The sequence below is a fragment of the Acipenser ruthenus genome, chromosome 17 (assembly GCF_902713425.1).
Source record: "Acipenser ruthenus chromosome 17, fAciRut3.2 maternal haplotype, whole genome shotgun sequence".
Lineage (NCBI taxonomy): Eukaryota > Metazoa > Chordata > Actinopteri > Acipenseriformes > Acipenseridae > Acipenser > Acipenser ruthenus.
In genome coordinates this window covers 29100974-29127756 of record NC_081205.1, presented here as the reverse complement: position 1 = coordinate 29127756, position 26783 = coordinate 29100974, and the positions used below count along the sequence as shown (strand labels likewise).

The window sequence follows — 26783 nt, the reverse complement described above, 5'->3', positions numbered from 1 at the left end:
GCCAGAAAATACATTAAACATAACGTGAAACACACACACACACACAAAAGATCACTGGGTGCCAGGGAGTTCCACAAGGGTCATGTTCAGAATTATTGCAACATTCATCAGATTCAGAGTATAAAAGCTTGAGGGCATGCGTGTGCAATAATAAGATCAGTTTACAGCACCCCCTAACATTGGAACGTTAAACACAATAATCTAGATTTACAATCCACAATTGGCATTAATCTTGGACTACAGTTCCTTACCTAATGCATCAGCTGTCAATGATTAATGCTAAATGGGGTCTGGAAACCACCCAAATAGGGCAGAATGAACCGCTTAATTATATTAACCAGTCACATAAGAGAACCCCTGGATTGTCAAAAAACAAATTACACATTTTAACATATGTAAACTATTTATTGAACATTTGCCACCAAATATTGTTAAATACATAACTTGCATTTCTTCTTCAAGTTAATGTCAGAAACAGAATACCAATATTTACACTTCATATAAGGAATGTTACATAACACATTAAGGCGCAAAATCTTTTGGCTTTCTTTTAGATAGAATGATAGTAATAGCAAAAGTGATGCAGAATCTTCATTGTGAGATCATGATTATGCTAGAATAAAGTCTTACAAAAATATGGTGGAAGCTGGCAAGATTTCCATTCGACATCCTGCTTCAGGTCTTGAAGCAAGACTTATAAATTATTACAGTTCAAAACTTTACATATAAAGGTTGTCCTATCCAACATTAAAAATTACACCCTAACAATTGAAGCTTCTAGGCAACAGTTTTGAAGGTCTGCAGTATCAAGTTGGTTTGATGGATTAGTCGGTTGGCACTCACAAACACATTTATTGCCCTATAAAAAGAAAAGCAATAGTGTCAGTCAAATGTTAGGCCCTTCAGAGAAGGTCACACTGTAAAGACTAATGATTATACTGTTTATAGGCTCTAGTCTAAGTATGGTCAGGAAAGTTCTTTTCACTCTTAGTTCTCTTTAAATTATTATACTGTGCCCCCTTATTTTGTAATTCAGTAACTCAGAAATGTGGTTAATTCTCAGTCAGAACAGAATTGTAACTGTCTATTTAATTGTGTATATACTCTAATAATTCTGAGAATTAAAATATTAGGAATACCACTACCTCAGCAAGGAGGCTGTGTTCTGTGACTTGGCGACACTATGTGCCACACAGATGTGAGACCACCGCAGACACATGGAACGCCTACATTTCAAAAGCAAGAGAAATACCAGAACTTACTTTCCATCTTTGAAATAGGTCTTCAGTGTATCACTGAAGCTCTTGGAGTACTTTACAAACTCCTTCTTTTGGTGTTCAAGTGCCTTTTATATAAAAAATAAAATAAAAAAATAACTCATTACATCAGCAGCTTGTGAGAATGCTGCATTGCAGTTGTTTTCATTTCTTCAAATCTAAAGAAGAATCCTATTTAAACAGCATTTCAATCTATTGACACGGTTAAGTATCAGCTATACTTACCCTGCGATTTTGATACTGATATTTCTTAAAGACATTGTTCACAGTGTCAAGAAGTTCTTTTATTGCACTTGCAATGTCTCTGCAGAGAAAATATACATTTAATTATACAGTGCACTATTCTAAAGACCAAAAGACTTATTATTATGAATTTCTTAGCAGGTGCCCTTATCCAGGGCGACTTACAATTGTTACAAGATATCACATTATTTTTACATACAGTTACCCATTTATACAGTTGGGTTTTTACTGGAGCAATCTAGGTAAAAGTACCTTGCTCAAGGGTACAGCAGCAGTGTCCCCAACCTGGAACTGAACCAACACCCCTCCGGTCAAGAGTCCAGAGCCCTAACCAGTACTCCACTCATAGTGGGTTATTCAAGCTCAAGAGAACTAGGGGGTTGTTCAACATCAATTCATATTTTTAAGCCCTTGAAACAGACTTTAAAATGAAACACCTTCCCAGAATTTGCTCCTCTTGAGCTGGAATGACTATCTTATGGCTGTGCCAAACTCATCTGCATTTTAAGAGCAAGAAACCTCATGTTATAATACAGAAGCCACTGCAAAACTGAATTATTATAAAAAGTTGGGTAATTAAGCTCTAAGGTGCTAAATGGTATTACTGTATTAATGTAGTCCCTGTACAAACTAATGTGTACTCAACCGTCAAAATTAATACCAGGACTATCTGTGGGAAGAAACATTACATGCAACATGTTTTTAAAAAAAAAATAATAATAATAATAATATGTTTCACATCAGCAGCTCTGTAAAACTGACAAATACAAAGAAATCTTTAAAAACAAAACTACTGAAGTAAATAGGATTGTTGTATAACGGCTTTATTTAAAGCCAAGAAAAAAAATCTCACAAGTGCAGGCTAAGAATGATCAATATCTTTAAAAAAAATAATAATAAAATGACAAATGTCTTATGCAAGCACAAGGCTTAAAATCAATACTTACTTGATTGTCTGGAGAAATCTGACTCTGTCATTAATCTCATCGGGTATTTTGCTGAGAATCTGTTTCAGTGCTCGTGCCTTTTCATTCAGGTCCTGGAACTCTTGTTCTGACCTGTCAATCATGTATTCTAGAATGGAACACACAGGTAATGTTAAATTAAGTTACTCCAACATTCAGGCCAAGCTCAAAAGCTTGCCCACTAAATATAAGGTACAAAAACTTAAAATGCAAGAAATCCATTTGCTGTGGACTGATAATCCAATTCCTATGAAGTCAGCCATATTACTTTCCCAACTTACAGTTGGTCATACACAATTGATATACAACAAAATATTATAAAAGATGCCATCCGTTTTATTTTTTTTATATATATTTATTTTTTAAAGTGGCTGTTTTAGTAACTACGACACAACTGGCAAATGCTGCATTTAACACCCTTTTTTTCTTTTACTTTTTCAAGCAGCCACCATTTATGGAGAAATAGCGCCATCTGTGCAGTTCTACACAAAGTCTACATCTAGAGACACTGCAAGTTACAGCCTTGCATGCATGCAACAAAATCCATATAAGAAGCAGAGCACAAACCTTCAACATCATCAGCAGCCATGCGCAGTAGAGATTCAGTGAAGTTCACCTCCACATTTTTCTTCTCTAGAATTTTCACAATAATATCCTGTGTAAGACCTGGGTTCTCCTTTTCAGCCTGAGAGTCAATAACAAAACATGTCACTTTCATCCCATATTGAAGAAGCAAGACATAAGTAAAAAGACTCATGAAGTGTGGTATGCAGGCGATTTATTTCCACTAAAATTTCCACTAGGGGCGCACCGATAATCGGTAGCCTGTCTGCATGGCACCGATATAAAAAAAAAAAAAAAAAAAAAAAAAAAAAAAACAGTCAACACAGGTTGGTTGAATCCCAAATAACATTTATGGTTTAAGTTATTATTATTAGGCTTCCAAGCTGGCTTGGGAAGCCTATTGTTATTGTAATTGTTTTATTATTATTGTCGTTTTTCCTCCCGAAACTTTAAACTGCTCCTGTTCGCACCCTGTGTAACCAATCAACATGAAACTTGGCAAGTATCACAGTCCAAGGTGGCGGCCCAACGCATATTTTGGAAAAACCTTTCAAAATCATCTTGGGAACCGGTGAACCGACTGATCTGAAACTTTGCATGTCATCAGCAACCAAACCTGCTTCAAGTTTGTGAAGCAGAAGTTGCGATGAATTATACCATCAAAATGGCTACTACCAAATTTGCCAAAAAAATGCCCAAACATCAAACTGCTTCCATTTGCAAACCGTTTAACCAACTAACTCCTAACTTGGTAGGAGTCATCCTGGGGACAATGGAATTCAAATATGGCAAAATGGTGTCCTTTTGTAAAACAAGATGGCGGCCAGACCTACGTTTCATTCTTAAGTTTAAAACCGCTTCAGTTGAACACGGTTTAGTTGATTAACTCCAAAGTTGACAAGCATCATCCCTCCAGTGTCAATACAAATGTAAAACTAGATTCTAACTCCTTACAGTGCACATAGGGTTATGATAACTATACAACACATTTAGGAATCCATATATGCTCTATTCAAAAATTACTTTGATCATGACCTTTGATCTCTCCTTAAGGTTAAATATAAAATGAACTTACAGCTCCTTACAGTGTCTAGATAGGGTCATGGTTACTACGGTGTTTAAAGTTATAAAGCACCATGAGGTAATTGAAACTGCTCCATAAAACTGATCTGTTGCTGACAATTGTGCTGCAATGCTACAGCTTGCCAAAATGTCCAACTGGTACTGAGCTTGGAAGCCATAAAACTGCCTGGCAGTTCTAGTTAAAAATATTATTATTATTTACACAATGTACTTCAAAATGACCTTTTGTAATTTTTGTTTATCTTGCTTAATCTGCATTGGTTGCGGGTGTATTCTGCAGCATTTTGAAGCAGAAACCGATTACTGTGCCGTCTTTTGTTAAGTAACAAATTCAAGTTTGACCGAATTTTGTAACCTGAAAAGTAATACTTCTGACATCTTTATCGGTGCACCTCTACTTTCCACATACATTTTACCATGGATCTACCGTAAGAGCTCATATAATCTCCAGTACCTTAAAACGATTGGTTTACTATACAGTATCTCTACAGTCTAACTTCACTATAACAAACCCCCTTGAACGATCCAAGCAGCAAGAACCAATTTTTTTTTAATGGAAATTAGCCATATTTGAACGACCACTTTTACAAAATGTACCCGGATAAAATTATTTCGGTAGAGACTGACACTGAACTTTCTCCAGTGTGAAAGTGTTTTTCCCTCAGTGAAAACAAAGACCTTGGTAGGCTAACTCAAAGATAAGGCGGATTCATAGATAACCTATTGTAGCGTGAATCATGTGCGACATATGCAACCATTGCCATCTTCTCACAAACTGCAACCATGGCAACAGGGGTGAGGAGGTAACAAGATTGAAACAATGTGCATTGAGAAAAGCACAAAAAATACGAAGCAATCTACGCTGGATATGTTTTAAGAGAAAAGGGCATGTAATTACTGTATTCAGCAAGTAAGTGTACTCATTTTTTTCTTTACTGTTTTTTTTTTTTTAGATACAGTTTAAATCTTGATCAATGTGAAGTTGTCTTAAAAGAACTACTGTATAGTGTATAAAGATGTTCAACTCAATTTGTGTGTTTCTTCATTATTCTGATACAGCAAATTGAAAAACCCTATTATAGTGAACAACCTGATATAACAAACATTTCTCCAGGTGCCAGGGGTGTTCGTTATACTGAAGTTAGACTCTGCGTGCGTGTGTGTGTGTGTGTGTGTGTATATACACACTACCGTTCAAAAGTTTGGGGTCACTTAGAAATGTCCTTGTTTTCGAAAGAAAAGCAATTTTTTTGTCCATTAAAATAACATCAAATTGATCAGAAATACAGTGTAGACATTGTTAATGTTGTAAATGACTATTGTAGCTGGAAACGGCCGATTTGTAATGGAATATCTACATAGGCGTACAGAGGCCCATTATCAGCAACCATCAGTCCTGTGTTGCAATGACACGTTGTGTTTGCTAATCCAAGTTTATCATTTTAAAAGGCTAATTGATCATTAGAAAACCCTTTTGCAATTATGTTAGCACAGCTGAAAACTGTTGTGCTGATTAAAGAAGCAATAAAACTGGCCTTCTATACACTAGTTGAGTATCTGGAGCATCAGCAATTGTGGGTTCGATTACAGGCCCAAAATGGCCAGAAACAAAGAACTTTCTTCTGAAACTCGTCAGTCTATTCTTGTTCTGAGAAATGAAGGCTGTTGTGGGAGCAGCTTGACCGTATGGTACGTAAGAAGTGCCCAGCAAGCCAATCCAACCCAACTTGTGGGAGGTGCTTCAGGAAGCATGGGGTGAAATCTTTTCAGATTACCTCAACAAATTGACAACTAGAATGCCAAAGGTCTGCAAGGCTGTAATTGCTGCAAATGGAGGATTCTTTGACGAAAGCAAAGTTTGAAGGACACAATTATTATTTCAATTAAAAATCATTATTTCTAACCTTGTTAATGACTATATTTCCTATTCAAACTCATTTCATGTATGTTTTCATGGAAAACAAGGAAATTTCTAAGTGACCCCAAACTTTTGAACAGTAGTGTATATGTATGTATGTGTATATATACAACTTGACATAAACTTTTTGCACATGCTACTTTTGAAGACATTTTATAATTTTTTTTTTTTTAAAGCCACAGTAACCAATAACCCCCTGAATTCTTTGAGAAGCACATTACACAATGCAGCTCAAAGGCTACTAAAAAGAAAAATCATCATCAGAAGCTAGAAATGTTATACAATCTTAAAATGATATTAGATTTTGTTTTTGGTCGAACATGTTTAAAATACATTACAGTAAATTAGTCACTTACTTTAATGAAGGCTGCCCTCAGAGTCTGTGCTGCCGATAAATTTACTCGCTCCAGCTGCAATAAATATCAGAGATACAGAAAGTAGGCAATTGGGGTTCGGATTTAAACCTAATGAAAAACACTTCAAAAAGCTTGCAAAATAGGCTTACAATTTCCAGCAATATTAACTTTACTATAAAACCTGCTGTACAAGACTGTACTTTATTTCGTAACCATTGTAAGTCAACTCATAAGATAAAGAATACAATACAGAACATACAACTTATTTATGGGTGCCCATATTTTTCTAGCAAGGAAATTCATTTTGGCTTCAAACTTGGGAATATAAATACCTGGATTAGCACATTGCTATGCTGCTCAAATATAGGACACTGATGATCAAAGCAGACAGCCAATTAATTTGCATTACAAAAGTCAACCGAATCAGATCTGTTAACTATGCCAAAGTCAGGCTTGCATTTAGAGCAGTTACTTAAAAAAAAAAAAAAAGTGTATGTAGAGCCATTTCTCTCAGACCTATGTAAAACTTTCTAACTAAAGTAGAACATACCTCATTTAAATATATTTTCAAAAGAGAACTATATATTATATTCCTATGAGGCTAAAAACAACTGTTGAGCACCTAGTTGCATTAAAATTGTATAACCAAGTTGCTACTACCAGCACCATCTACGCTATCCCCCACACCCACTGCTATATGAACTGCCCACCACCCTGTGGTGGGCAGTTCATATAGCAGACAACCTGAATCACCTAAGCAAGTTGGTTACACTTACAAAACAGCTTTAGAATGTATTGTAAATTAAATAGGTTACATTCTAGAATATATTTTGATTCATATACAATTACAAAAAGATTTCCCGACAAGCTGCAAAGTTTTCTCAATTTAAGAACAATTTAAAAATCAGATACCTCATTGAAGACTGGGTACATGACTGCATACAGCGGCATGGAAACCACTGAAGTTGTCTCAGCTTCATTCTTCAACTCTTCCATTGTCATCGTCGTCCAAAGGCCCACTTTTGGTGAAAGTGCTACAGAAGCAGGTAACACTTCATTCACTGCACTGTTACTATGATAGTCCAAGAAAACGTACACGTGCAAACAATGCAGCTTTCCTGAAAAAGTAAGAAAACTAAGTTAGGTTTAGATACTGAAAATTAGTAATCCATCCATCCAAGACAATATTAATCTGACTGCAATACACAAATAATCATATTCAACTTACATTTTCAATTTGAAATGAAATGCTTTACAACTAGGCTACCTATAAAAAAAATTAGATATGTTTATTTATATATATATATATATATATATATATATATATATATATATATATATATATATATAGATAGATAGATAGATAGATAGATAGATAGATAGATAGATAGATAGATAGATAGATAGATAGATAGATAGATAGATAGATAGAAGCTGAAGTTCAGTGTCTCAAGCTTTACAAATACAATATGTTTAACATTTAAATCATACTGTACTTCGTTTACTCAAGTTACCTATTGCTTTGAACGGTATATAGGCTATAGAAAATACATATGGCTACACTAATTCCAAAACTGCAGTATATCGGTATATTATTTTTAACAACTACATAATCAGATATGTAGTCGAACGTCTACTTGTATTATTGATGAGGTATTGCTTCAGAATTGCCTTGGTCCAGTGTTGGACAAAATCTTGAAAAAAAAAATGTGTAAACCATTCCAATAGTATGGTACCCTATATCCTGTTTGGAGATTCAAAACTTTAAAATGACGAATACATTGACAAACTAGCAGATATGGTAGCTTTATATATCCGGAAACGCTGTTAATACTTTCAAATAAATAGTAAAAACACTTACTTCCTTGTACACCGAGGCCTGTGCGGTAGATAATATTTCTGCTGCAACAACAGCAGCAGCAGGTGCGGCTTAGCCGCCGGCTGACAGGGCTTGGTCGTCGGACACATTTGTAACCGAGTTCCGTTCCGTACCAACAACAACCACCACCACCACCACAACAACAACAACAACGAACAGGCCAGAATGAGGCCCTATTCTGCAATTCTCACCGTATATTTCTTCACTTGCACCTCTTGCTTCACGAGAAGGCTGCGCAAAACCTCTGCCGTAACTAGTTGTACTATTAGGAAACATGGAACAAACAGTATGAGCTAATAGTAATATTACAATTTATAAGAGGAGTCGTTTAATCGCATCTGTTTGATCCTTGTTGTGCTAGACACAACTGCTATATACTTACATTTAAAAATGTATAATGTAATACAACCGTGTTTATCATACATACCTGTTTCCCTTTCAGTTTCCACTAACCGAAATCCGAAAAGTCTTCCTTACGGTTTTCTTTTTTTATTTTTTTTTAACGGAAGTTGTCTGTATTAAACAGCTGCGCAGAGAGTTAAGGCGAGGTATTGTGTATAGCAACCAATCAGCATCCACTACCCAAGAGGTCACATCCTTCTAATTAGGAATTGTAGTCTTTTGAGTTCCCTGTTAAAACTCAAACGGGTATACGCGTTGCAGTCAAAGAACTACAAATGTTTATTGAATAAAAAGGGCTTTTATATTGGTAAAATACATGTAATTTCTTTACCAAAAATGGATCACATAGTGCCTATTGATTGTCCAAGACTAACTGCAATATCTTAAAATGCTGACACGAAGAAGAAAAACTGTTTTAGGATTGTAATATGCTTGGATTAGAGAACACTGAAAAGAGCCAATCGGAAGGGAGGTGGGCAGTCTGCCGTACACATAGCTCTACCTGCCGCGGCGTCGGACCAGTGAAAAGAATTCTGCAGAGAGGGGAGAACTAGCACCTGGTAAGGAATGAGATTTTAATACATTATATTATAAGACGATATATGCTTGTGCCTAAATGATAATGTGCATGCATCCTTTATTGTAAGGATAACTTTCTACGACAGTCTGGATTGCAATATATTAGGAATCTTATTTTTATTGTACAGCAGTGTATGATGCATAAGTGTTTTTTTCGCAGTTGCTAAAGAAACTGACGGTGAGCCAAGTAGCGTTGTTTGTCTTGTGTCCCGTGGGAAAACTTCGTGTGTTCACTTCAAGTACTGATTTTATATGCAATGTGTATGCATACTATAGTTGTGCTAATATACCATGTGTATTATTACTCGTAGTTGTAGTCCTATTTTAAGTGCTGGTGTGGGGTCCTTCACCAGCTGTCATATGACAGCTGTGATAAAATTTGCTTTTGTTGCTAGCAAATCCAACACGTAATAATCGTAGTACAGTAGGATTAATAGTAATGGATCACACATAATTGGCTAACTTGAAATACGGTTTGTTGGATTTTGAGAAATTGAACAATTCTTTTTTTTTTTTTTTTTTTTTTTTTTGTAGACTAAGCCTTTTCAAAATGAGAATGTATGCTCTAAAATAAAATGTTTTTAATACAGATCATTTGTTTTCCAGGTACTACAGTAGTACAGGATTATCATGTTGTGCTACAGCTTGTACAGAGATTTTTTTTTTTTTTTACAGTTAATTACTGTATATTGATATTTACCCGAGAAAGCACTGTATCCGTTCATATTTAAACATGTGCAAAATACTTCTCGTGCACTACCATTTATGTTGTTGTGCTCTTTGTATTGCTGGAGGCGGTAGATATGGTATCAAGTAATATGTGTGTGATGAAAGAAAAATGCCCTAATGATGTATTCAACTTGATCTTCGAAAGTAGTAGTTCATGTAGCTGATCTGATCATCAGTAGTATTTGACCACCATGCTAATGTATTATTTTACCATCCTATTGATTTAAAATATATCTGTATTGCTTAAATTACTTTGGTTAATAATATTCAGCGAGTGCTAGTACTACAGTACTTTAATTAAAATAATTGTTTTCTGCCCAGTTAACAAATGTTCTCAGTATTTTGAGCCTTGATTTGTATCAAACTTGGCACAGGAGACACACAGCCATTGCATCCAAATGCTTTCAATCTGAACTGCAGTCTGTACAGTTTCCAGGCAGTGCCAGTATTCCCCTGGATTGTAAAGTGACAGCTCTGAAGGGAGTGCCCTTTGCAGCAGTAAATTTGTACAGTAATTTCAGTTTTACTGTGATTACTATACATTTACCATAGTTTTGGATGGTTTGCCATGTTTTAAAATGTTCATCATACCTGTCTGGGCTTTAGCCTGTTTTCACTATGCTTTTATTACACTTTGCTGTGCTTTTACTGTGGTAAATGTTTGTATAGGTGGCCCCTACCACAGCTGACAGAGCACGGATGTAGACTTAACAGGCCATACAAAAAAAGGGTGTGTGTAATATATATATATTATTTATTAGTGTGTGTGCATTTCTAACAGAAAAAACATAAAATAACAAAAACATGAATGAAAAACACACACTTCATTATGTTTGTAATCATAAAACATGTGATGTTTAATCGAGAACAAAAAAGCTGCTGCTTGTATTGTGCATGTGCCCAGGAATTGAACAGCTCCCAAACAAGTTTGTACTTCCTTAAATGAAATGATTAAAGTAAGATACAGGTAAAATGATTCACTAAAACAGTGTTTGTAGTCTGAATACAACCAATTCTCCTTTAAGCCACAGTACTCAACAGTGATTCTAAAATGTATTTTCTTGAGAGATTATATGTTATATTATATAATTTCAGCTGAGGGGTGTTGCCAATTACAAATACAACATAATTCTAACAAAAATGACAAAATATAGAAATGCTCTTTTTACTGAGCAAAAACATTTGACAGACTTCTAAAAGTTAAGCCCACGTGGTGCATACTTTGCTGTCTAAAGAACTGTAACTATTGTAATTTATGCGCTCTGCACATTTTTTTTTTCTTTGCGCATTTTTAAAAGGATAAAAATAGTTGATATTCTGCTTGTTTCTCTAGTGAATTAATAAACACAGATGCTTAGCAGTTTTTTGTGCTACAGTCTGCAATCTTGATTGTCATAGTTCATGAATAAGGCATTCTCTAGGCTGTTTTGCATTCTGGTTTTCAGAAGTTGCAGGTACTGGGAGTCCAGTGATTATCTATAGCAATGGAGTAGAGAATCTGTGTGGGAGGATTTGAACGGGACAAGCATAAATAGTCATTGTAATATCAATGAACAGCTAGAGTAAGCACAAATCTGCAAGTCAGGTACAGTATGGTTTGTTAATTGGTCATTTACATCATTCAAAATTGATTTCCCAAAACTAAACACAAAGGGCCATCAGAAACTTCTTGGTTATGGAAGCAACTGCCAACTAAGCACCTACTATCAGCCTTCCGTAAAAGTCTGTGAGATGTTGTCTTGATCATTGTGAATGAAGGTTATCTGCAGCTTTTAATATTTAGAATAATTGTCAGGCATTCTATTTGCATAACAATTTCTTGAGGTGGGGAGCATAGTTTGGGCATGTTGTTTGTATAAAGGGCTGGTGGGTGGGAGTGGCATGGGTTATTATAACTGAGCTGATGACAGGGTCACAGAGGCAGGCCAAGAGGTAATTAAAACACCTCTTCAGAACGCTACAGCATTGGTGGTTCTTCTAGCCTGCCACCATAGTAAAGGCAGAATGGTAAACACTCCACAGTGAGGCAGGCCAAAATCCCTAAACCTTAATGTCTTAAACTGGGAGATCAGTCATTCCAACAGTCTTTTGTTATGTATGCTAAATCATTCAGATTCTATTCTGAAAGCCAGTGCTCTGTATGTCCCCAAAGTTACATCATACTTGTTACTGCTGTATATGTAATTACAGACGCAATGCAGATGCAATGAAAATGTCATGCAATGCTAATGGAAAGGGATTCCTAAACAGATGCAATGTGATCTTTATTATTCAGTCGGTGTCTAAGTAACAGTGTGCAGTGATTAAATTGAAAGTAAGAAGAATGGAGAATGCTGTAATCCACTGTAATTCTGATAGACAAGCCAGAATGAACATCTGAAATGAAATCGTAATGTAACGTAATCATTTCTGGTCTGCCTAGGACAATCCTGTGCAGGAACATGCCCAATTAAAACCTATTCTCTGTGCTAGGCAGTATGATACAATATCTAATTGAGGTGATGGATTGGCAGAGATGAGGCAAGATTCATCAATGACAGTACTGTCTATTTCCCAAGCAGGATGTGAGGGGGATTGTTAAGCATTGTAGAAATACACTAGCTTTTTAGCAGCGTGTTTTATATGCAGAGTGATGCAGAATGGTTTTTTCCCAGAAATTGAAATAATATTACTGAATTCAATTTCAGATTTAATTGAATGTACTGGCTTTATATCACACCTTCTTCCACTGCCTCACAACCATCAGAAATAAATGGATTTATCTGTGACTTTTATTCGATTGTATGTTTCTGCTTGTCATTTGAATTAACACCACCTTGATACCAGAGACACATTCCTTTCTGCACTCCATGGAGGTTTAAAGGCAGGTCATCACATGTCTCATCAGTAAAACCATGACTATCGCATAATCCCTTCAACAAACTGCACGCTTGTTAATCCTGTGCCCTTGCTGCAGATAGTGCATTGATTGCAGTTGACAACTCTATATGGTAGTGTTCCGTTGTTGTTGTCAGTTGGGCATGAAATCGACTGCAGCATACAGCAAACTAGCCTAGAGACAGGCCTTCTTTTAATATTGGTTACATTTATTACAATTGTTCCTGACAGAAAACAGAACACACAGTTTTATGTTTAATAAAAAAACAAGGGATGGTGAAAGGACCTGTTTTTTTTTGTATGGTTCTACTGTGACCTTCAAAAAGGTCAACCCTGATTTACCCATGTTTACTACTGTCAGTCCATGCTTGGTATATGGAGCCACATCCAAACTGTGTTTCTAATCAGTCCATGGAATTTCAGAGCTGCTACACCTCCAGAAGCAGGTTTATAGAGTGTTTGGGTCCTACACAGAGATGTGCCAGCATCAGTAAAAGAACTGCTGTAACTGCAAAGAACCATCGTTCGTATGGAGGAGACGTTGAGAAATCACAAGCTAATGAATACCTCAAAGGAGCTTTTGTTTAGCGGCTGCTCCCCATGCTATTTTAGCATGATAGATTGTACCTGCTAGTTTTCTCTCGGATAAAGGACATCATGCTCCACAGTTCATGCCCTGGATGTTCACATAAACATTTAAATATGCTGTATTGTCACAGATACCGGATTCATGTGCTCTTGGTCATCATGCAGCAGAGTGACACAGGAATGTCATTTAATGTATTTGATGTAAATATCCTTGTTAATTAAATAATAATAAGAAATATATAGGAAGTATGCACGTCCCATTCTCCGATTAGCCTTTGTAGTTAAAGAAGAAAACTGATAGTTTTGACATTTGTACATAAATGCCAGGCTGCTTATCATTTTTGACTCATGGTGGATTAAGAATGTATATTTATTCAGCCAAAGGGACAGAGCAGTTGGGTTTTAATTTCCAGTTTGCAACCTTTTAAAAAAAGAAAGCGGAACATGTTGTAAAGGTTACCAGTGGGCAGGGTAGGTATTCCCAAAGTCATTTCATGTTGTCATTTACAAAGAGCTCAAGAACGCTTTTGCACAACTGTGTATACAGCAAAGTGAAAGCACAGTAAAAAACCATTAAAAAAAAATATGGTAACTTGTGGAAAAGTGTGGCAAACCCTCATTGTTTCACTAACTAAAATGTATTGCTTGAAAAAAAAAGAAGAGTGTATGGTTGTGCTGGAATATCTTTTAATCACCCCTTTCCAATGAACTTTCATAACTGATCTAGTTATAAGAGAGAACACATATTCCAAACCGCAGTAGATTCCATATGGAACTAATGAGAGAGAGAGAGAGAGAGAGAGTTCAGGTGGTGGTCAGCTGTTCAGAGTGCTGTGGTTTTGTGCTTTTAAACAAAAAAAAGAACAAATGTTTTGCTTGACGAGCATTACGCAGAGTAAAGAGGAAAGCTGCACATCATCAACTACAAAGCAATTCATGCATTTGTAATGAACGTGTGCCTCCTAATGAACTAAGCCCTGTTGTGTGGAATATCACAACCAGGGGATTCACAGGTGAAGCTTTAACACTGCCTGACATTTTTCTACACCACTGAGGACCCTGAGTATACATCCTTGGAATCAGGTATAGGCTTCGTATAACTGATTGTACAACAGTGTAGCAGTGGAACACTAGTGGTAAAATGCTTTTCTTGCATCAATATTTCCTTAATCAAGATACTGTAAGCTATAAAAAAAATAAACTATACTGTTAGTTGTATAACATATTTTTAAAATAAATTAAGACATAAGCATTTACAATGTTAATTTAGACTTGCACATAACACTAATCCTCCTGTAAGCAGAGGAAGCCTGGATTTCTGTCTTCAAAGATGTAGAAGGTACAGCTGTGTTAACCTCAACAATGCGAGAGATCCATTTTATCATGGTTCAAATACCGTGCTCCACATAGGATTAATGTGTTCATGAATTGCTGCATAACGCTTCCTGTCCTTTCTCATTTTGTTTTTGTGTTCTATTTAGAAAATTCAAAGCCTCCCGAGTCATGCTTTTGCTTGGAATCTTACCTCTACTTTTGTTGCAAGCACTGCCTGTGAAAACTGATTTTCAAGATGAAACCATTACAGAGTTTTCTGTGAACCTGTACCACCAACTGCAGTCTGCAGGAAATGAAGAAAATATTATCTATTCCCCGCTAAGCATTGCGGTGGCTCTGGGAATGGTTGAGCTTGGGGCCCGGGGTTCAACTTTAAAAGAAATAAGACAAGTAATGGGCTATGGCCACTTGAAGGGCGGTGAGTACTGTATAAATGATAAATAAGACCCAGTAAGCCTGGCAGTGTCATTCTCCCTCGGCTCACAAACCAAGGCTAAAACGTACAATACAGTACTATTTCAATTCGACTTCATTTGGAAGTATGTTTGAAAATAAAGTGGCAGCAGTAGCATTTCTCACTTTTTTTTTTAAAATATTGATACCTTGAAGTACCTCAATATAGCGTACCTGCTAGCACAAATGTTGTGTTTTTTTTTTTGTTTGCTTGTTTTTTTCATTTTTAAAATAATTACATGTGGTAATATTACAAGTTTAAAGAAAGCTGTCAAATTGCATGACTCACTTTTAGGTAGTTATATTACACTTTGGGGTCAAAAGACACTGCTGAGCTTGTCCATTATTAGTGGAAGCTGCTGGTGGATTAATGACAGGGTAAGAAGGCATCGAAGGGGAGAGGACAATTGTATTACCCAGGTGAAATGGCCTAGTAGGAAGTGTAAGACTATCTGAATACAGGGCATGCAAACTGAGCTTCTTTATCCTATTATGGTAACAGATAGAAGTTTTAAAAGTTCTAAGTTGCACATGTGATATGTACGTATCGTATGCAAGTTCATGGGGGGGGGGGGGGGGGTACTATTTTGTTTCTTTTATAATGTTGAATAGTAAATTATTTTATTTGCCAATACATGGATATAATGTACTGTTTTGTTAATATGCTTGTTCACAATACAGGGGATGAGTTCCTTTTGCTGAAGAATCTCACTCAGTCCTTGATGGTAGATGAAAGTCCGTATGTGGTTAAACTGGCCAACTCGCTCTTTCTACAAAACGGTGTCCACTTTAATGAAAACTTCGTGCACATGATGAAGAAATACTTCCATGCAGAAATTGAAACTGTGGATTTCAGTCAGTCTGCTGCTGTGGCTGATCATATAAACAAGTGGGTGGAAAATCAAACGGAGAGTAAGTTTTATTATTCTGTCATTTAAAAATTGCAGGAAATGGTCAATTTAACTGCCAAGTGGAAAAACGATTCCAGCAAATCACAACAGAAATTGGGGTCTATTCACTTAATCTTAATCTACGGTAAATAGACGTGGGTCTCAAAATAACAGCATTGTTTCAATCATTAAAATAGGACCATCTGTGGGGTTTAACATACTTCCAGACGCACAGTAAATAAACCAGAGAGACTCGCAGTCCTTATTTTAATGATCCAAACTGTAGCGTTATCAACAGCTGTTTAGATTGAAATATATATCAAACCCTAATGTTTTTGATTGAAATCCCCCAAAAAATGAAATTATCCATGGCTGCTGCATCTGTACTTTTACATAATATAAATGATAGCAAAGGCACGTTTTCAATAATACTGCATGAACTCATCTTTGTCTTTTTATCCACAGACAAAATCCATGATCTTGTATCGGCCGATGACTTCAGCAGCGTCTCTCGGCTGGCCCTTATCAATGCCATCTATTTTCGAGGAAACTGGAAGAACCAGTTCCGCCCAGAGCACACACGCACCTTCTCCTTCACTAAAGATGATGGGAACGAAGTGCAGACTCTCATGATGTACCAACAGGGAGATTTTTACTATGGTGGGCAGACCTTAGAACTTTCATCCACCAATCAGAAAGCTCCATCAGAGGGCATTGCCACACGGTAGATGACCGTGGTACTAATAGTTCTGTCATGTTCCATGTTACTTTATTTACACTCCATTTGTTTATGGCTTTATTGCATTATTTATATTTTGCATCCGCGACTTTAAAAAATGTAGGTGCTGCAGTCTTTAGGAACAGCTGACATTTTTATTTTTCCTGTATGCGGTTGTAAAAACTCCCTGTGGAATAAACTGCATTTGAAATGTTGGTCATATATTCTGTATTCCTCTAACACAGTCCCTGAACTCTGATTGATTAATTTAGCTTCTAACTTTTACAGCAGCATTCTGGACCATGCTGCTGTCACTATGTGGTCTTTTTGATGCTGTGTTCGTCATTAATATGATTAGTAGCGACACCAAGGCAAGGTAGTACATAAATAAATTCCATTGAACACTGTCGGCCTGCTGAGCTGTATAGCCAATGTTTGAATATGTAATACATTGCCTGTGACTTTGAGATGGATGTTTACTGACTGTGTCAGTGTCGCACGATACATAGTCTGGCATTTAACTAGCCAGTGATTAGGATAGCTCAGATCTGAACCTTTGCAAAGACAGTCACAGCAAAAAATTCATGCAAAAACTATTTTACTATTGTGAAACAAAGGCAAGAAACAAACTGACACACAGTACTATTACCAGTGCATAAAATGTATCTTAAGTTAAAAATATATATATCTTTAACTAAAGATTTTTTTTTTTTAAATACAAGATCAGTACTATCGCACTTGTTGATGAGAATTCTGTGCTGTTTTAATTCGGCTCTATTTCAGAAACTCAGCAGGGCTTCTGATTGCATCTCTGCCGTGGTATTAATGGCAAGGATAGCTGACAGGCAAAGACAAGTGTGGTTCTTATACACCTCTTAACCTTGCATAGTAATCAAGTTCCTACAGAGAGCTACCTTACATAGTAATCCAGTTCCTACAGAGAGGTCGAGCTGAACATGGTTACTGTAAGCCTGGCTGGAGCAGATAAGCTTTTAATGAATTTCCCAGCGTTGCCTGCAAAATGCAGATATAACAAGTGGCCTTGTCTATATTCTTCCATCTGTAGGTGAGTTCAGCGATGGTACTTCAGAAGCTGGTGGGGTTTATCAAGTGTTGGAGATACCATATGAAGGAGAGGAGATGAGTATGATGATCGTTCTACCCAGGCAAGAAGTGCCTTTAGCGACACTGGAGCCCATAATTAAAGCCCAACTCATTGAGGAATGGGCAAGTGCTGTGAAAAAGCAAAAGGTGGAGGTGTACTTGCCAAGGTGAGATGCAGTACAGTGAAATGCCTTTTTTTTTCTTTTTTCTTTTATTTTTTTTAAAACTACCGTTTCCACTTGTGCAAAGGCGTCGGATGTAGTTCCCTCAACTCTCACTAGATGGCATAATCAAGCGTCATTGCTTCCTCTAGTGAGCTTCACAAAAAAGGTGTATTTGCTGAGGTGTTTTGAGTCTACCTCATTACCTGTCAAATGTTATGGGTTTTTTTTTTCACAATCTATTAAAATCAGACGCTGTATTCAAACAAGATGCATGCACATTCCAAAAAAAAAAATAATAATAAAATGTTACAAACAGATTTCTTTACTTTTGATGCTTATAGTCTAGTTTTCAAAAATGAAAAATGTTAGCAGGCTGATCATGTTTCTTAGTCCTTGAAAGGCTGGTCCTTCTGGGCTGTAACTGTAGATTTATTAATTTTGGTGCTTCCAGAATTGCAAACTTGTCATAGCTGTCACTGGAATGTAAAAGATAAGAATTGGCACCCCTGAAGGGCAAAAGAATGTGTGTGTGTGTAGGAGTGCAGGAGTGATTAGTGCAAGTCACGTTAAGGGTGCATAATGAGGTCTATAGGGTGCTGGATAAAGGGCATTTATTCCACCTAGTGAGTCACAGTGGCTGATTTATGTTGGCAGGTTCAAAATAGAACAGAAGATTGATTTAAAAGAAAGTTTGCAGGATCTTGGTGTAAAGAAAATGTTTACGAAAGAGGCAGATCTTTCTGCTATGACTGGTAAGTCTTTTTTTTAATCCTTTTTTAAATTACATTTTTACTTTTTCTAACACCTTATTTTCAGTTGTAGTTTAGGTTCATATACAGACGTGCTCAAATTTGTTGGTACCCCTCCACAAAAAACGAAAAATGCACAATTTTCTCTGAAATAACTTGAAACTGACAAAAGTAATTTGCATCCACCATTGTTTATTCCATATTTAATAGAAATCAGACTTTGCTTTTGATTTTTTATTCAACATAATATTGTAAATAATAAAACAAATGAAAATGGTATGGACAAAAATGATGGGACCCCTAACCTAATATTTTGTTGCACAACCTTTAGAGGCAATCACTGCAATCAAACGTTTTCTGTAGCTCTCAATGAGACTTCTGCACCTGTTAACAGGTAGTTTGGCCCACTCTTCCTGAGCAAACTGCTCCAGCTGTCTCAGGTTTGATGGGTGCCTTCTCCAGACTGCAAGTTTCAGCTCTTTCCATAGATGTTCGATAGGATTCAGATCAGGACTCATAGAAGGCCACTTCAGAATAGTCCAATGTTTTGTTCTTATCCATTCTTGGGTGCTTTTAGCTGTGTTTTTTGGGTCATTATCCTGTTGGAGGACCCATGACCTGCGACTGAGACAGAGCTTTCTGACACTGGGCAGTACGTTTCGCTCCAGAATGCCTTGATAGTCTTGAGATTTCATAGTGCCCTGCACAGATTCAAGGCACCCTGTGCCAGGAGCAGCAAAGCAGCCCCAAAACATAACCGAGCCTCCTCCATGTTTCACTGTAGGTATGGTGTTCTTTTCTTTGAAAGCTTCATTTTTTCGTCTGTGAACATAGAGCTGATGTGACTTGCCAAAAAGCTCCAGTTTTGACTCATCTGCCCAAAGAACATTTTCCCAGAAGGATTGTGGCTTGTCAATATGCATTTTAGCAAATTCCAGTCTGGCTTTTTTATGTTTTTCTGTCAAAAGTGGAGTCCTCCTGGGTCTTCTTCCATGGAGCCCACTTTTGCTCAAAAAGCGACGGATGGTGCGATCAGAAACTGACGTACCTTCACCTTGGAGTTCAGCTTGTATCTCTTTGGCAGTTATCCTTGGTTCTTTTTCTACCATTCGCACTATCCTTCTGTTCAATCTGGGGTCGATTTTCCTCTTGCGGCCGCGCCCAGGGAGGTTGGCTACAGTTCCATGGACCTTGAACTTCTTTATAATATTTGCAACTGTTGTCACAGGAACATCAAGCTGCTTGGAGATGGTCTTGTAGCCTTTACCTTTACCATGCTTGTCTATTATTTTCTTTCTGATCTCCTCAGACAACTCTCTCCTTTGCTTTCTCTGGTCCATGTTCAGTGTGGTGCACACAATGATACCAAACAGCACAGTGACTACTTTTCTCCATTTAAATAGGCTGAATGACTGATTACAAGATTGGAGACATGTGTGATACTAATTAAAGAAACTAATTAGTTTGAAATATCACTATAATCCAATTATTTATTATCTTTTCTAAGGGGTACCAACAAATGTGTCCTGGCCATTTTAGAATATCTTTGTAGAATAAGCAATAATTCATCTCTTTTCACAGCTTCTTTGCTTTATTCTATGACATACCAAAGGCATGCAAGTATACATGATAAAATAGCTTTTAATTTCATCACTTTTCAGGAGGAATGAAGCATTATTTCAATGAGCTGTAAGGGTACCAACAAATTTGAGCACGTCTGTACGTACATCCCAAACCTGTTAAATGAAAATAAAATAATGCAATGGTATCAAGTTATGGAAATTATGTACAATACCTGTTTATTAATCACACGTTCACGTTTGGCTGTTGGAGGGGGTTAGGGAGGAGAACACTGTGTAATTAATACAAAAATAAATAGCAATGCATTTGGGCTTTTAACTACTCTACCTAATCAGTACCCCATTATTCATTATTGGCACTGCTTAATTAAAACATGTTGAAAAATCAATTTCAGCCACTGTAACTGCACCATGTATCTCCTACTGTGCCTAGTGGCATTTAATGCACTGTACTACATGTCTGTCCCTGTATTCCAGATGGAAAGGATCTCTTCATTGGAAAAGCAGTTCAAAAGGCTTATCTCGAAGTAACTGAAGAAGGGGCAGAAGCTGCCGCTGCTTCAGGTACAATTCTCATAAATCAGACCACAGCGTTGTATAAACCATAATTGCTTGCATTTAAGTTAACATACATTTCATATAGAAGAGATCTCCAACACCTACCTTTCCAGCAACAATTTTCATTGTGTTTCTGCTTTTTTGTCTTGTAGGGATGATTGCACTTACAAGGACATTAATACTGTATCCACAAGTAATGGCAGACCACCCATTCTTCTTCGTCGTAAGAAACAGAAAGACAGGTGAGAGGCATTGGAACTTCTGCTTTCAACACGTGTGCTTCAATGTGAACTGCAAGATGCATAAATCAAACACTTTGTTTTGAACAGGGCCTAGTGAGAATAGTACACATTGGGGTAGATGGAAGGATAGTGCAAAGTGATTTGCGGGTGCAAAACCCCCATGAAGCTGTAAAGTCAGATTTTAGCGGCTACTATGTAAAGAATAGTGTTCATCTGGCGTTGTGCACCCGCTATTAGATTTGCACTTTGCAATCATTAGTCCATTAAAATGATACTGAAATGCATTCAAATGAAGAAAAGAGCATGCAAGTGGGAGCGATATGGATACTAAGCGGGCGCAAACATTATAATGTGATGTAAGGATTTTGCCTTGCACTTAAGCAATTGCTGACCCTCCAAAAACTTTCCACTTCTTCTCACAAGGTGCAAACCATTGTAGAAGCGAGTAATTAAGAGCTGTATAAAAGCACACACCTGCAGAGACCTGTCATTGGCTTCAGGATGGCTGCTGTGGTACACTTCCTGATGCTGTGACACTTGAATCTTGTTGAGGAGAGGCAGGAACACGTTCGGAGGAGAAGGGCAAGACGAAGAAGACCCTGCATATTCAATCCCAGGGTCACTTTGTATGGGATGCAGAAGGATGTGGTGTTAAAGCATTACCGTCTCACTCCGCAGGCCATCCTAGACCTAATACCTGGACTGAGGATGAGCTAGACCCCAGCGTCAATCTAGGGACCGCTATCCCAGCACATGTGAAAGTGCTGTGTTCTCTGCACTACTTGGCCTCTGGTACCTTTCATACCACAGTTGGAATGTCTGGGGACAGCCCAATCCACCTTTTCCAGAGTGCTAGGCACATTTCTGGATGTCATGCTGAAAAGGCAGGCCAATACGTAAAATTTCCTAAGAATACTAGCATAACTGATGCTGGCTGAGGCTTTTCCAAACGACTCTGTTTCATGCGGAGTGACCTCAGCCGTAAGGACTCTCAGCTCCTTCTCAGAAAACTTTTATTTTGTTTTCCATGCACCAAGAGGACTTTACTGACCTTCGTCTGACATACTGTTTTTTTGGGAGGGTTGTATTTTCGTGCTCCACAAATGTTATAAAGTGCCTACTGCTCTCTGTACTCTGGTCTGCAAATGCGGCCACTAAATAGACCGATGCGCTCATTGAGACCCTCATTATCTTAATTGCAGGTCGTTATTTGTGCGTGTTGAGTAATTTGCATTGCTGTTAAGCTTGCATAGGGTGCAGTGCAATTTTAATTTTGTATCTGCAGTTATTTGCACGGCACTTATACTTGCATCTACCTCCTTGTGTGCTGCTTGTACCTGAACTTAATATATATATCTTCTTTTTTTTTTTTTCCAGGCACCATCCTTTTCATGGGAAGGGTTATGAGCCCTGAGGTGATTGATGCAAATGTTCACGACTTTGACACTCTATAATTGACCTGTACGTGTCAAAGTGTGGCATTCGGTTTGTAAGTCACTGCTCCGTTGTATAACATAATTTAAGACCAGTGTTTTAATATTACAGCTTTAGCCATTAAGAGTGGTTATCGTACTGCATTGCTGTTGAAATATATAGCAGAAATTGAATGTTGTGTGTTTTTTTTTTTTTTCCCATATACTTATAAAGGCTTCTTCCATAATTCATTTTATGTGGCCTTATGCTCTGCTTTGGTAAAACAAGTGTGGTTTTGATGAACATATAAAATCATAACATGTTTACTATTAGCTATTGTATTCTATATTAAAAAAAAACAGTAGATATTTATTGCCAAGCGATGTGTGCAGTATTGTAATTTCTTGAGAAATAAAAGAAATTTAGCAGAAATGTGTTACTCTGTTTTAAGTAATTTACTAATGGTTCAGTTATGATTTTGTTAATGTGCATGTGTACACAAGGCTGAAGTGTCATGAATTATTTAAACATCTGGGCTGCATATTTTTGACATGGAAATGGTTAGACTCTAGTTACGATGTACAGAACAGAATGCAAATGTGTACAGCTATTTAAAGAAATAAAATGTCTTAAGGTTCATGAAATCTCTTTATTTATATTCACTTAATTTGTTATTACAGAGGCTTATAAAATCTAAGACAAACCTTTTTCTAAACAAACAAATACAGAACATAATCTTGGCAGGTATGTGCACACCAAAACAAGATATAGTAGCATTTCATTTTACGGTATGTAAAACAGCTGCTGAATCTTTAGAATATATCAGTGTTAATGGATCCCAGCATGAAATTCAATTACGATACGTTTCACATAAATAATACATCACTCAACAACTGAACGAGGCTCCCTGCAATATCTGCATTTACTGCACAGCTGGTTTCACAGGACCATATTAGTGTCCAATATAGAAAATCATCTTTTTGCATCAGTAAAAGCATTATGCTTTATGAATTATGTGCAACATATCTTCCAATCTCTGTTGGCATCAGAGCTTAGACAAAGCTGCTTGTAAAAGAGTGTCTGCTGTGCACAGTCATATTCCCAACTATCCCATTCTGCTTGAGACTTGCATGAATTAAATTCCATCCATAACCATCTGGCTTTGTGCAGATTTGAACCGTGTTACCTCTTTATTCCTTTACTGCAAAAGCTGTCATTTCTCTCCAACTCTGTATGTTAAAGAAGTTTATTATTATTATTTCATACTACAATAAATGTAATATTGTGCCAATCAAATTACTGCTGTTTTTAAATATTTAAAGAAGGGGACTAGGTGAAAACCAGCATCTTTAGGGTTTTTTTTTTTTTTGCCTTTATAATACTTAAAGTGGCAGCATTATATTGCATATACAGTATAATCAACTGAATAAACCCTGGGGTGTGCATCTAAAAATAAGTATTAATACATTATTAACCTCAACCTCCTGAAGATCTGACAATAAAACAGTACAGTGTTTTCTACAAGTACAGTATCTTGCAATTTGACTTCACCATTACAAGTGTCATAGGAAACCTCATTAATCACAGCTGACCCCAACCTGAAGGATAACAGCCATTAGATGCCAACTGGGTGTTGTTCAGTGTCAGGATTGACCTGAAGTACCACTTGCCCTCTTCTAAGCCCAGGATTTCACCTGGAATCCAATCATTGGCCACAGACAGTTGGGGAGTCTTCTTTCCAGTAAGACAGTAGTTGCAGCTAGCTAAAGCAGTATGAATTGGAACTCATGTAAAGCTTGTTTAATGTTTTTATATTTATATATATATATATATATATATATATATATATATATATATATATATATATATATATATCCACCTCTCGTTTTAAGGTAAATCCCATTGTAATTAATGATATAAATAAAAGCATCTAATGTAGGATGGATATAAGTTTGCATTACCATGCCTCTAGAGCCATGTTCGAATGAAGTGTATCCTCTGTCTTTCATTAACATGGCTATATTGGTATATATCATACTCTTCGTTCTACATGTTAAATTACAAAATCATGTGCATTTACTAAAAATAATACATTGATTATTGGTGTTTCCTTTATATTGGCATAAATAAGAATACTGTCTTCACTGACAGTATGCTTACTCCCATACACAGTTCGATGCTGAATAATGGTAATTTGCATTTCACGTTTTCAAGAGGTCTGCAATTAAGTTGTTGAAACACATTTCTTTTTTACCAGTGTTCCACTTCAAGTAACAGCATCCAAATGTTCCTCTAATGAATGAGCTGCTGTGTTGCAAATTAAATTCAGGGCAAGTGATATGAAGTTATCATAATTGTCTGGGATAGAAAGCTCCACTCAGTAGAAATGTTTTTTAATACTTGATTATACTGTACAGTTTTGCTTTAATCCTTAACTTTGACCATGATTTTCCTATGGTTATACTGTGCATTTACCTTAGTTTGCTATTCTTTACCATGCTTACCTATGCTTTTAGTATGGAAAACTTTTATACGGGTACTGCGTACGATTTCATTATATGGACTGGGCCACAAGTGTTGTGTCCAGGGTCTGAAACAGAACAAAAAGTGCTGTCCGAGAGGGAATGAAAAGGCAAGAATGACTATCAGGTGCGCATTATCACTGTAAGTCTTTGCCTTGTAACAGTCTGCATCTTACTTTTGTTTCAGTGTAGAAGTTGAAGTTACCATGCCACGATATTTCTTTCTTTTGGAGTACATTTTTATTGTTAAGTTTGTATTTTAGGTCAGGGATAGCTCTAGTATGATTGTTGAAAGATGTGATCATGCAACTACTGTCCACCTCCAAATGGCTTATTAATAAAATCATATTATGATTTGGTGAATCATATAAATAATTATCTGGAAGATCAAAGGGAATTGTTATTGAACTGTTTTCAATATAGAGCACTTTATACAGTTACAGCCGAATTTTGGATTGGCCTACTAATACTGATTTGATTCTTTACCAGATGTGAATCCAATTATGCTGATTAAAAGCAGACAGCACCATTGCAAGAGGTCCTCATAAATAATCTGAAAGACAAATACAGCAGAAACAGCGGTTTAACGTGTTTATTTGTTTTATTGTTGGTGTTGATTACAATGCTGGTGTAACATGAGACCCGAAGAGGATTAGAAACTGAAACTCAATACAAGACTAGACAAGGAGAGAGATTGATCTCATTGACCAATTTTTAACCAACAAGTTTTCGTCCACAAAAACCTGAAGGATTCTAAATATTTCATAGCGTGGTTTTAACCTGCTTTGCAACCAGCATTTTCTTTATATCATATAAATATTTTTCATACAGTGTTGTGCTGAGGGGACTTCTATTACCGGTTAGAGAGTGATTACAGGAATTTTATTCCTATACACAAGCAAATCACACAGCGGCCATCCATATCTTACAACCTAATTAGCACTTTCAATTATTTTTTAAATTGTGGGGGACAAGCCTCCATTTTGGATAGGATGGGCTGTACACAAATTCAGTAGCAAAACTGAATCCCTTGGCAAAGTAAATGGTGTTGCACCAGCCAATGATTAAAACCACAGACAGGAATCGCCTCGGCATCGTTACCTAGCAACCTTAGCAACAACTATAAATATTGAAAATGAGTACCCAACCCTAGAGGACTAAAAAACAAAAAACACTTAGGGTAGTTGAGGAAGGCCCTGCCCGCCACTCTGTTGGTACGACAACCCCTTCAGTCACACATTTTCATTACATTTTTTGAAAATTTTAAAACAGTTTGTGTGAACTCTCTCTGGAGTTCGAGAAGTTGCCCTGCCACCACTTTGAAAAAGAGATATATGCTTTATAAAATAGATACAAAGATAGGAAACTTCACATGGTACAATTGTGCACACAGTGACTGAAGGGGATATGGAAGGAATTACTGATAACACATATAGGCCTAGTATTATTATTATTATTATTATTTATTTCTTAGCAGACGCCCTTATCCAGGGCGACTTACAGTCGTAAACAAATACATTTCAAGAATCAAATTAAATATGGGTTAAAAAGATAACAATCTAAACGAAAAATAATGCCAGATGAGGTATTGAACC

General features: G+C 36.8%; 2 protein-coding genes across 3 annotated transcripts; one reads left to right on the top strand and one right to left on the bottom strand.

Annotated features, from left to right (window-relative positions):
- Positions 1-384: 384 nt before the first annotated feature.
- LOC117423017 (programmed cell death protein 10-like) lies at positions 385-8834 on the bottom strand. Its single transcript, XM_034038351.3, has 9 exons — positions 8713-8834; positions 8477-8547; positions 7319-7524; positions 6407-6460; positions 3053-3170; positions 2468-2594; positions 1503-1581; positions 1263-1345; positions 385-859 (listed from the first exon to the last, which is right to left on the bottom strand). The coding sequence occupies exons 3-9, from the start codon at positions 7406-7408 to the stop codon at positions 778-780; spliced, it is 633 nt and encodes a 210-aa protein (XP_033894242.1). The 5' UTR covers positions 7409-7524; positions 8477-8547; positions 8713-8834; the 3' UTR covers positions 385-777.
- A 143-nt stretch (positions 8835-8977) lies between these two features.
- Positions 8978-23310, top strand: LOC117422950 (neuroserpin-like). Of its 2 annotated transcripts, none has more exons than XM_034038206.3 (9): positions 8978-9247; positions 14942-15213; positions 15930-16160; positions 16604-16798; positions 17923-18127; positions 18779-18876; positions 20931-21017; positions 21164-21253; positions 22631-23310. In XM_034038206.3, exons 2-9 carry the CDS (start codon positions 14964-14966, stop codon positions 22705-22707), a joined length of 1233 nt encoding a protein of 410 aa, XP_033894097.1. In that variant the 5' UTR covers positions 8978-9247; positions 14942-14963; the 3' UTR covers positions 22708-23310. The 2 variants fall into 2 exon arrangements, with proteins under 2 accessions (XP_033894097.1, XP_058846316.1); XM_058990333.1 differs by lacking the exon at positions 8978-9247 and adding an exon at positions 14416-14543.
- The last annotated feature ends 3473 nt before the right edge of the window (positions 23311-26783 follow it).